The sequence below is a fragment of the Nansenia antarctica genome (assembly GCF_963989245.1).
Source record: "Nansenia antarctica genome assembly, chromosome: 1".
Lineage (NCBI taxonomy): Eukaryota > Metazoa > Chordata > Actinopteri > Argentiniformes > Microstomatidae > Nansenia > Nansenia antarctica.
In genome coordinates this window covers 57,657,777-57,670,078 of record NC_137674.1, presented here as the reverse complement: position 1 = coordinate 57,670,078, position 12,302 = coordinate 57,657,777, and the positions used below count along the sequence as shown (strand labels likewise).

The 12,302-nt window shown below is 46.4% G+C and overlaps 1 protein-coding gene across 1 annotated transcript in view; it reads left to right on the top strand.

Moving 5' to 3' along the window:
* Positions 1–12,153, top strand: part of pak5 (p21 protein (Cdc42/Rac)-activated kinase 5) — a gene marked incomplete at both ends in the record, with an annotated part of 51,226 nt that extends 39,073 nt beyond the window's left edge. Inside the window, 5 exons of the mRNA XM_080534717.1 lie at positions 2,069–2,202; positions 4,810–4,936; positions 10,164–10,289; positions 11,302–11,436; positions 11,998–12,153. Coding sequence (XP_080390843.1) covers positions 2,069–2,202; positions 4,810–4,936; positions 10,164–10,289; positions 11,302–11,436; positions 11,998–12,153 — 678 coding nt within the window. The remainder of the gene's footprint in view (positions 1–2,068; positions 2,203–4,809; positions 4,937–10,163; positions 10,290–11,301; positions 11,437–11,997) is intronic.
* Between the last annotated feature and the right edge of the window lie 149 nt (positions 12,154–12,302).

Sequence of the window (12,302 nt, the reverse complement as noted above, 5' to 3'; positions counted from 1 at the left end):
CACAGTGGTGTCATCATTATTAGTGATCAGACCAACCACAGTGGTGTCATCAGCAAACTTGATGATGGAGTTGAATGAATATGAATGAATTTGTCATTAATACAGTACAGGTCCATACAACGAAATTTAGGAGGGGGGGCTCCCCTGGTGCTTGGAAAAAAGACAAAAAAACAAGAGGTCCAAGGGTAAAATAAAAAAGGGAAAAGAGCTGGTTTACATAAATAAAGGCTATGTACACTATCTACTATAGACTATACTACTATACTATACAATAAAACACTGTGCTGTACTCTATGCTATGCTATAAATATCCTAACTTTTCCTGTATCTGAACCTTATGTAGGGTTGTCATATTGCACATAGTATTTTTGCACATTCATTAAAGTGTCGCAGTTAGCAGGTTTGAAATGTTCACAGTTGTATTTCAATATTGCACTTATATTTACAATCTAGTAGCTGCCATCAAATTGTCTAGATTGTCCAGGGCCTAGAACCTAGGTCTTTGCTGTGTTCAGGGCCTGAATGGCCCTAGGGTAGAAGCTGAGCTTCAGTCTATTTGTCCGTGCGAACATGGTCCTGAACCGCCTGCCTGAGCGCAGCCGAACAAAGTGTTCGTTCCCAGGGTGGGATGGGTCCCTGGAGATCTTGGAGGCCTTCCTGAGGCAGCGTGTGTCTTCCAGAGAGGGGAGGGGGGCGCCGATGATCTTCTCGGCCGATCTCACAACTCTCTGTAGCGCTTTCCTCTCTGCGGCTGTGCAGCTGGAGAACCACACACAAATGCAGTAGGTGAGGATGCTCTCCACTGTGCAGCGGTAGAAGGTCACAAGCAGCTCCTGTCTGAGGTGGTATTTCCTGAGGACTCTCAGGAAGTAGAGCCGCTGTTGTGCCTTCTTGATGATGGCTGCTGTGTTGGACCTCCAGGACAGGTCCTCCTGTATGTGCACCCCCAGGAATCGGAGAGTTGAGACTCTCTCCACGCTCCCTCCATCGACTAGCAGGGTCTGGACCTCAGATTTTTTCCTCCTGAAGTCCACGATGATTTCCTGGGTCTTTAACTGGTTCAGCAGCAGGTTGTTAACCTTGCACAGCTTGCCCAGCTGCTCCACCTCATCCCTGTACGCCGCCTCGTCCCCCCCTCCGAGATGCAGCCCACCGCGGTGGTGTCGTCTGCAAACTTTATGATGGAGTTGCTGGGGTGGACGGGGGTGAAGTCGTGGGTGTAGAGGTTGTAGAGGATGGGGCTCAGCACGCAGCCCTGGGGGGACCCAGTGCTGAGTCTGAGGGCTGTGGAGGTGTGGGAGCCCACCCGCACTCTCTGGGGGCGGTCAGACAGGAAGTCCTTGATCCATGCGCAGATGGAGTGTGATAGTCCCAGGTCTAGTAGTTTGGTCACTAGCCTGTCTGGAAGGATAGTGTTGGAAGCAGAGCTGAAGTCCACAAAGAGCAGTCTCGCGTAGCTGTTCCCCCTCTCCAGGTGGGATAGAGTGGAGTGGAGAGTCGTCGCGATGGCGTCCTCTGTGGATCTGTGGGCTCTGTAGGCGAACTGGTATGGATCCAGGTTGGGCGGGAGGCATGTGACTATGTGGGCCCGGACCAGTTTCTCGAAGCACTTCATGATGATTGGTGTGAGTGCCACCGGGCGGTAGTCGTTTAGGCAGCTCACCGTGCTTTTCTTCGGGACTGGGATGATTGTTGAGGTTTTCAGGCAGGGTGGGATGGTGGCCTGGGACAGAGTTGGAGCTGTGCATGGCCACACAGTCATGGGTGAACAGGGCCTACAGCAGGGGGCTGAGGACACAGTCCTGGGGGGGCCCTGTGTTGACAGTCAGAGTGGAGGAGGTGATACTACCTACCCTCACCACCTGGGGTCCTGTCAGGTAGTCCAGCATCCAGTTACACAGGGAGGTGTTAATTCCCATTCGCTGAACTTGGTGACGAGCTTGGAGGGGGACTATGGTGTTGAATGCAGAACTGTCGTCAACAAACGGCATTCTCTCTCGTCAGAGTTGGTCCGTCCCAAGCATCTCAAGTAGCATTAACAGTTTCGTTCTCCCTCATCTTGTTTCAGGTGGTGATCATGCGAGACTATCACCATGAGAACGTCGTTGACATGTACAACAGCTACCTGGTCGGAGACGAGCTCTGGGTCGTCATGGAGTTCCTGGAGGGAGGAGCCTTGACGGACATTGTCACTCATACGAGGTAACCAATCAGGTGTTCTTCCTGCATACCACTGATGAGTGAGGACTTCTGCCTTGTCTTAAGATGGGATAGCGTGTGAATCTCATTTAAAGTGAATCTCCGATCATCCATAACCAGATAGTGGTATTCAGACAATAAAACACAATGTATGATAAATCGCTAAAGGGAAATCCAGGCTTATTCTGATAAATCTCATGAGACTTTTATCAAAAATAAGCCTGGATTTTCCTTCCTGCAATGTTGATAGAATACCCACCAGAGGTGGCAGATTTCCAAACAAACGTACGCCCTACTCTTTTAAAAGGCCCTGCAATCTCCAAATGACCACTGCAACAGCCCCCTCCCCATGTTAACAGCACAACCCTCTAGCTAGGTGCTCTTCTTGAGGACATTATAATCGGCTTCTTTTATCTCAGGAAGTGACCTAATGTAGCAGATGGGCGACGCAATTTCGTCCGTCATCCAATCTTTTTTTTTTCAGGAGTGTCGTGTCTCAAACTTTAAACGGCTCCTTTGTTGTTTAGTTGTCTTGTTCTAAACCACCGCCTCGCTGTTAAGGCGCACGTTGTCCTCAGCGTTTAATTACAGTCATTTGCGCGGTCGCGGTGTCGGATGCTAATAACACGCTTTGCTGAGGATGAGCGTTCGCCTCGGTGTGGAGTCCTGAGATCAGACACACAGTCTTCATTAGTTCTGAGGAGGAGTGAATCCTCTCTCCTCTCACTCTCTCTCTCTCTCTCTCATCTGCAGCTGTTTGCTTTTCTATCTGTTGTTTGTGTGTGTGTGTGTGTGTGTGTGTGTGTGTGTGTGTGTGTGTGTGTGTGTGTGTGTATATGATGCCTCATCAGCCGTTTGAGATGCTAATGGGAAACTCAGTAAATGACAAACACACACACACACACACACACACACGCTACATTAGGTCAATGAGTTCTTGAATGGGATCTTAATATGGATGTGGGACTCACAAAGGGCCAATGCTTTGTTCTGGATTAGATAAGATCTCAACACCATAATAGTTATGTGATCACCCAATGTTGTTCATTTGATAAGGTCCACAAAGCGTGTGTATGTATCCCATATACAGTACTCAAAATACATAAATATTCATATTTTTGCATTATGCATTATAAAGACGCATTATATTTTTCCATCTTGAGGAGGAAAGTGATTAGATATCAGACCATGTCATTATGTGTAATAACCAGGTACAGTTTACAGTTACTCACACATACACACACACACACACACATACACCCACACACACACACACACACACTGGAGCAGAGCATCCCCTGCCACCCCTGGGTCACTGCCAAAACACACACACACACACACACACACACACCCCACTGAACAATGCCAGAATGGGTCTCGCTTTGTGCGGTGTTCATGTTCCTCAGCCATTTCAATTAGGTACAAATTTCAATTATACTCAGGAGCCTGTGAGTGGCTTGTACTCTACAGGGATTGTGTGTGTGTGTGTGTGTGTGTGTGTGTGTGTGTGTGTGCACACTCGCGTGTGTGTCTGTTCCCGCGTGTGTGTCTATTCCCGCCCTTGGCAACTTTTACAGGCTCATTAAACAATACACGTTATACACTCCCTGTTTGAAATAATTTTCTCTCTCAGCAATCATTTGTTTTGGGTTTGTGGGCGTGTGTGTATGTTGGTGAGAGAGAGAGAGAGAGAGAGAGAGAGAGAGAGAGAGAGAGAGAGAGAGAGAGAGAGAGAGAGAGAGAGAGAGAGAGAGAGAGAGAGAGAGAGAGAGAGAGAGAGAGAGACATTGAAACCCCTACATCAACACCCCGTTTTCCTCCAGACTGTTTTTCCATTAAAGGGAACCTCATTTATCTATTGTAATTCTAAATGCATACATGTGTGACAATAAAACCTGGTGCAATTTGCAGTGGGAGGGGTGTGTGTGTGTGTGTGTGTGTATGAGGATCCTGTGGAGTGAGACAGGATGGGTAGGGGAGGGGATGGCTAGAGGCGCTGCAGAGTTTATGTGTGTGTGTGTGTGTGTGTGGGGGGGGGGGTTGCATTCAACTGTGTGTGTCAGTAGGTGTGTTTGAGTGTGGTTTTGTGTGTGTGTGTTATGTGTGTGTGTGTTAGGAGTATGCGCACACATCAGTTTGTGTAAGTGTGTGTATGCGTGTGAGTTTGTGTATGTGTGTGTGTGTACGCCTGTGTGCGTCCGCGTGCATGCGTGTGTGTGTGTGTGATGAGAAGGGTGGTGGGAGGGACAGAGGGGTTAGGGGGAGGGACTTGCCAGCTGGGGCTTCATGTTAATGTTCAGTGGAGCTGTGTGAGCTCATCCAGACGTACTGTTTATCCCGCAGTCCATATGGGACCACACTGCACAGCACAGCACAGCACTGCTGTACTTACCACGGCTAGGACCTCAAAGACTGAACTAGTTGGACATTGTTTATACTTCAAACCTACAGTAGTTGCTAGGAATTGGTTTGTTTATCCGTTACATAAATACTATATGTATATAAATGCTATATTATGTTCGGCCGTGCTGATATTCAGTATGACATATGAAATCCATTATGTGTGTGTGTGTGTGTGTGTGTGTGTGCGCTTGTGTGTGTGTGTCACAGGATGAACGAGGAGCAGATCGCCACGGTGTGTTTGTCGGTGCTGAGGGCGCTGTCCTACCTCCACACGCAGGGAGTCATCCACCGAGACATCAAGAGTGACTCCATCCTTCTCACTAGCGACGGCAGGGTAAGACCGGTCCGGGATACGTGAGGTCTACTACCCTCTTACCAGGCTGTGCTGGTATGACTATGGCACAGGGGAGGTGGGTGGAGGGAGAGATCATCAAGAGGCCAGGCTCGTTGTAATGCATTGGAGAGAATGAGGCATAGTATCAAACATGTCATGTGTTGTTACGTATTTGATGCCATTCCTCATTCAGTTCCATGCGTTACAGTGAGTCTGTCCTCAGATTTCTTCCTCCGCCAGCCTCCCTTGCTATGGCACGAGTATGGCTTGACCAGCAGGGGCGGCTGTGGCTTAGGAGGTAGAGCCGACGTCTAATGATCACAAGGCCTGCGGTTCGATCCCCGGCTCCTCCTATCCGTATGTCGAGGTGTCCTCGGGCAAGACACCAAACCCCAAATTGCTCCCAGTGAGCAGTCAACTAACACAGCTTGTTTCGTGAGCCCGCTAACAATGTAAAGTAGTGTTATAGTTCACTAGGTAGCAGTGGGGATTACTGACCGAATCCATCCGATGACTAGCGAGTTTGTGTTGTGATTCTCAACAGCGTCGAAACGTAGTTTCGTGTTTCAAAATAAAAGTCTGAACATTTTGATTGGTTGCCCAAATGTGGACCAAAAGACTAGAACGTGTCACATTTGACCACACTGTTACAAAGACTCCCGTCACCAATCAGGGAACCCTCATCAAAGTTACGTGGGGTTAATAATTGGGCCAATAGCATGGGGTCAGGGGCCTCATTTATAGAAAGTACTTAGATCAAATTTTGATCTTACCCGTGTCGTACGTAGAAAACCACATCAACATAGTGATTTATAAAATTTCAACGTGAGTCAATTTGACCGTGGAAACGATCGTAGCTCTACGTCGAGTATTGACCTTGCGTACGCACATTACCTAATGGTTATGCGGAGTTATTACAGGCATGTGAGCCGCACTGCCTACTGTAATTCATGCAAGTGGCTCGTAATAAAATTAACGATGTTGTTATCAGCCGATGTTGTTATATTTTCTCCGGTGTCTGGGAGTTCGCAAAGGGAGTGAGCAGCCATATAAGAATAAGACCACCTGATAAGAATAAGACCATTATATTATTACAGTATAAGCAGCACTCGAGTTGAGGGGGGAAATAAAAAACTGTGAAAGAGTTGAGGGGGAAAATAAAAACAGTCAAAATCCTCCCCCTTCTAAAACGGCCATCCCCTCTTTCCATACTTTATGTCATTTTATCAATTAACGTGGTATTACTGCTATTTCAAGGTGCGAGGGGGGCACGCACACATGCAATGACATTTTTACCAAGTTACTGACACTGAAGTCACTGACGCTGTGGGGATGCTAAAATTGTCCTCATATGATAAAATCCACCACCTCCCCTGATTTTCTTTTACAACTTGAGTACTGAGTATAAGCATGTGCCTGGTTAGTTGTCATGATCAAACGTTACAAATGCAACTTACCGAGAAGCCACCCTTCTCTGCCCTCTCCCGCTTCCAGACGAACGCCTACCCTATATTATAGCACTTGTCTTAATTCAGCCGCTATAATTCAGCCACTATAATTGAGCCGCTATCACAGGGCGTTAATACAAACCTCATTCACCTGCGTTCATTTTACCTGCGTTGGTATTTATAGAAGGAAGCACGTACGCAACTTTAAACAAGCGCAGGCCGTTTTATAAATAATGCTTACGTCCGTTTAGAAAAATGTGCTTACGTGAAAGTCAAAGATGACGTTCAAGTACTTTTTTTATAAATGAGGCCCCAGGTCACTATTTGCGGTTCTCTCTGTTTAATTCAATGCGTTGTTTACACATTACACACTACTGGTATGTCATTCTCACGGCCTGACCGAGCACTATGTCATCCGTCCAAACGCAGGCATATTGACTTATTTGTGTCCGTGGTAACAGGTGAAATACCACCGCGCTGGAGCGCTGTCTTGCGGTGAATAGAGGTGTGTTCATAACAATAAACACTCTGAGCACCATCATGTGTGCTGAAAGATCTGGGGCCTCATTTATAAAAAGGTACTTGAACGTCATCTTTGACTTGCACGTAAGCACATTTTTCTAAACGGACGTAAGCATTATTTATAAAACGGTCTGCGCTTGTTTAAAATTGTGTACGTCTGTCGTTCTATAAATACCAAATATACTTGAAATAGAGATCCCGCATCTGTGCTAAGACTTTTTTTTTTTTACGCTGTTAAAATATAGCCCTATATCAGTACGGCATCGTATTGTTACGCCAGAAAACAGGGTAAAACTCCCCTCGGCCCCCTTTGTACACAGTATAATGATGTTCTACTCCTTCTACGTCTCCCTACAACCCACGGCTGCCACGGCCCAGCCCACACTGTGGACTCCTCTGCGAGAGCTACTCTGCTCGTCAGGAGAGGAGAAACTCATCATCATCAATTAGCACATAGGCCCTAGTAATTAAAGCCTGCCTAATGCCTCCTAACGAGCTGATGAGACGTGATTAACGGACGGCTAATTAACAGCTAATATGCAGGATTAGTGTCTTCTATGACACCTCTTGATCCCCACTGGTCAAACGTGAAACGTGAAACGTCAAACTCCTAACGTGAAAGTGGTTTCAATTAACCAAATGTGACAGAAGTGTGAGAACGCAAGTCGGTCTCTAGATTTACCAACAAACATGTCACACACATCCCACTTGTCTACTGGTGGGGAAATTCATTCAAGACAAATTGCTAACATACAGTACATGTTTGACAGCAGCTGGTGAAACCGGGAACAAGTCGCCAACCGACGGACCGACTTTTATTCTGAAAAATGTAAATAGCGTTTCAGCGTTGTTGAAAATCAATGACACACTCGCTAATCAAGCCAAAACATTGTAATGGATTCGGTGAGTAATCCCCACTACTACCTAGTTAGTGTAGAGTAGTGGGGATTACTCACTGAATCCATTGCATTACAATATTTTGGCTTGACTAGAGTGTGTCATTGATTTTCAACAACATTAAAATGTATTTACTTTTTGCAGAATAAAAGTCTGAACATTTTGATTGGTTGGCGACTTGTTCCCGGTTTCACCAGCTACTGTCACATATTATTTGCAGACCCGTCACCAGGGCCCAGTCTTAGGGTGGGCCAATGAACTGCATGGGGGGGCACAATTATTATTAACTATTTTATATAATCCAATATGCTATGGTATTCGTCATGCAACACTGACATGCATAGTAGGTTGCAGAGGCTAAATTGGACACGTAGCCTACCGATGAAGACTAGACCTAAAATTATCAGAATGCAGCAAATAACATAACAATAAACACAGGCGAAGCTGGTTTATTACAAGGCCTTGTCGACCCGAGTAGGCCTAAGCTAAAATTATTTGAATGCAAGTTACTTTATAGCGTGGAGAGGCCAAGTTGTGCATTACAATGCGCACAGGTCAATAATTGGCACCAACCCGGCACACGTACAAGAACAAGAATTAAATAAATGCCAGGGATAGCCTACGTAACAAAAATTAGGAGACTGGCACGCAATCAGTGCACTTCCAAAAGGGATACAGTATGACCGACCGATCGTGTGATCATCACATTAAAACCACCCATCTACAGCAAATAGGATCAGCCAGATCCTCATCATTGAACACGTTATACACAAAGCACATTAAATATAGCATAACCGTGCAAACAGCTCATCTCTCCAGTTGAAAAAGCTGTCGAGAATACAACTAGCAAAACATCACCACGGCGTGTGCTCACACGGACACACACACACACACACACACACACACACACCCGGCTCAGAAAAGAAGGAGGAGGCGTTTTTCAGTGCTGAATCTCCTCATCAGTAAGTCCTTCCACTCATCCTTGAACTTGTGGGTGAGGTCCTTTTCGAAGGCAAGCTGAATAAGTTGAGCCTTGCGCTTGTGCAACATGCTGCGCCGATGCTCAGAGAAAACATTTTTAAGTGTTGAAAAAGAGTTTTCACAAGTCGCGGTAGACGCTCCCAAAGTTAGGGCGAGTGTATAAGCTTGGATGACAGTTGGCATGGCCTGGAGTGCTGAGTGGAATGTATACTGAGAATATTGGCTATTGTCCATTGTCCATCTTTGGGGGGAAACGAGGTGTCCTCCATCTTCTTTACCAGGAACCCACCACGAGCCACAGCATATTCAGATTCAACCACTTCAGTTCGAGCTAATCTTAGGAGAGGAGTGACCTTCGATGGATCCATGAAATCCTCGGCCTCTGGGTTTAAAGCAGCCAGCGCACCAATGAGCTTGCAGCTGCGCTCTCCAAAACGCGCATCCATCTCTCCTTGCACAGCATCAATAACACTGTAAAACACTCCCAGGAACTCTGTCTTTTCGCCAGTGTCCCTCTGTGACTGTCCAACCGTTCCTTCAACTACAAATGCACCAAAGCTCTTGTTAATTGTGCGTCTTCTCTTAGTTGGACAGCTGGGACCAGCCTCGTCAGTGGCTGAGGCTGGAGGAGAGCAGAGGTCCCAGAGCGCAGTAAACTCATCCTCTGTGCGCAGTGATTTTATGCATTCAGATGCACTGTTCACAAGAGTAACCGCAGTGAACAGGTCCATGTTCTCGCTTTGTAGCAGTCTGTTTGGTGGCTCGAAAAGTAACAAAACTTTCATCGGGGGGCTAGCAAGGCTAGTAGTAGCCCTAGCCCTAACAGTTGGGCTAGTAGGACTTACCTCACTAGTGGTAGCCGTCGGGGTGCTAGTGTCAGGCTGCCCACAGTCGCTAATGCTGGTGCTACGTATGTCCATCGGGGTTGGGTGCAGTTGCACCTTTCGAGGATTTACCGGTAATCCACTTTCTTATATCCATCTTTATTCAAAAAGCTTTATCCATCAAAAAGCGCAGATTTCACTCAACTGCTCAGTGCTCGCCTCACACAACTGAAATGGCGAGAGCAGCAGCGTGCGTAACGTGCAACTTTCAACTTTCAACTTTCAAATGATTGGTTGTCACTAGAATCCCGTCCAACAAAATGAAAAACACACTATTGTTTCTCAATTTTAATGTCTTCATTTAACATAAAATATGATTTATTTTTTTTATTTTTTTTAATATCTGGCTGCCACTTGGGGGGGCACCAGCACGTCTGTGGGGGGGCCTGGCCCCCTGAGGCCCGCCCATAGTGACGGGCCTGATTATTTGCACATCAAATACAGTTTGCAGGATTGTTTTAGTTGTACTAATGTTGTAATTTCCCTCCCATGCAGATAAAGCTGTCAGACTTTGGCTTCTGCGCCCAAGTGTCCAAAGAGGTGCCAAAGAGGAAGTCCCTGGTGGGCACACCCTATTGGATGGCACCGGAGGTCATCTCCAGGCTACCCTACGGCACGGAGGTGAGCACCGACATCACCACACATACACATACACACGCACGCACGCACACACACACGCACACACACGCACACACACACACACACACACACACACACACACACACACACACACACACTACAGTAGCCATTGATTGATTGATTGATTGAAAACTTTATTAGAAGATTTGCAGAAGTAGGTACATGAAAGTACATATTACATACAAGGTCAGCTAAAAGGATAAAAACCCAAGAAAGCCACTGGCTTATTTCAATTGGGGTCCTTGATTCTCAATTCATCGTTACATGTAAGACAGACAAAAAAAAACTAGTACTATCTACAAGATAATACAGACAAATAACTATTACTATCTACAAGATAAACATACATCCATCATGGGAAGAACAATACAACAAAACATAAGGTATGTACAGCGGGTAGGACAGGTGGGGACATACACCACAGGTGGGGTCGGGGGACAAAACACAAAGTATGTACAGTGGGTAGTTCGGGTCTTTTAATCTGATTTTTGATTTAGAGGGTCCAGTTACGGATTGCAGCCTCCTGTAAATGTTTTTTGAGAGTGGTTTTGAAGGTGGGCAGTGTTTTGCACTCCTTTAAGATTATAGGAAGGGCGTTCCACATTTTTACTGCATAGTTTGCAAACGAGTTTAACCCCTTGTTTGTGGTGCAACGCGGTTGAACGTGGTTCGTGGAGCTTCCTCTGGTGTTGTATGTGTGGACGTTGTTCACTTTTTGGAAGTATGTTGACAGGTACTTGGGTGTCTTTGTGGTGTAGCGTATCTTGAAGACCAGGCCCAGTGCAAGCTGCTGCACTCTGTCAACTACTCGTAGCCAATCTAGGCTCAAAAAATGAGCAACGGTTAGATGTGTCCTAGGGTTGAGGCCTAGCAGAAGCCTAACCAGTTTATTTTATACCACCCTGCTTCCCACTGCTGGCTAATATCTGAGGCTAAATCCATTCCCAAAGGGATGTTATGACCCCACAACCTTCTCCATGCTCTGTATGTACAGGTGGATATCTGGTCTCTGGGCATCATGGTGATTGAGATGGTCGATGGGGAGCCCCCCTACTTTAACGAGCCCCCCTTGCAGGCCATGAGGAGGATACGAGACAACCTGCCCCCGCGGCTAAAAGAGTCCCACAAGGTGAGGGCACCGAAGGTTTCATTATATGTAACGATCCTGTGTACAGGTATGTGTTGATGCGGCTCTTCTTGGCCATTGGTCATTCATTTCAATGGGACTATCTGCTGTATCTGATCTTTTGATTGCCTTCATTTCTAAGTAAATATGTGACAGCAGCTGGTGAAACCGGGTACAAGTCGGCAACCAATCAAAATGTTCAGACTTTAATTCTGTTTTTTTTTTATAAATGTCGACGTTGTTGAAAATCAATGACACTCGCTAGTCAAGCCAAAACATTGCAATGCAATGGATTCTGTGAGTACTCCCCACTACTACCTAGTTAACTATAACACTACTTTACATTGTTAGCCGGCTCACAAAACAAGCTGTGTTCGTTGAATAGCGAGTGTGTCATTGATTTTCAACAACGTTGAAATTCATTTACATTTCTCAGGATGAAAGTCTGAACATTTTATCAGCTGCTGACGTCAGCTACTGTCACATATGATATACAGTAAATGACATGAAGGAGTAGACTTAAGTGAAGAGTTCCCTCTACCCGTGTCCCTCCCTCCCTCCCAGGTGTCATCGGCGCTGAGGGCTTTTCTGGACCTGATGCTGGTGAGGGAGCCGTCTCAGAGAGCGACGGCCCAGGAGCTGCTCCAACACCCCTTCCTCAAGCTCTCGGGCCCCCCCTCCTGCATCGTTCCCCTGATGAGGCATTACCGTCATCGCTGACCTACCCCCCCACCAGGGCGGAGCTACCCTCACCCAGCCAAACATCCACAAATCGAGTGACTTGCCACTAAAATACACTCACACCTGTAACCGTGAAGTAGTTTAGCTAGAGGAATCTGTTTTTTAAAAGAAAAGAGAAACCTGACATC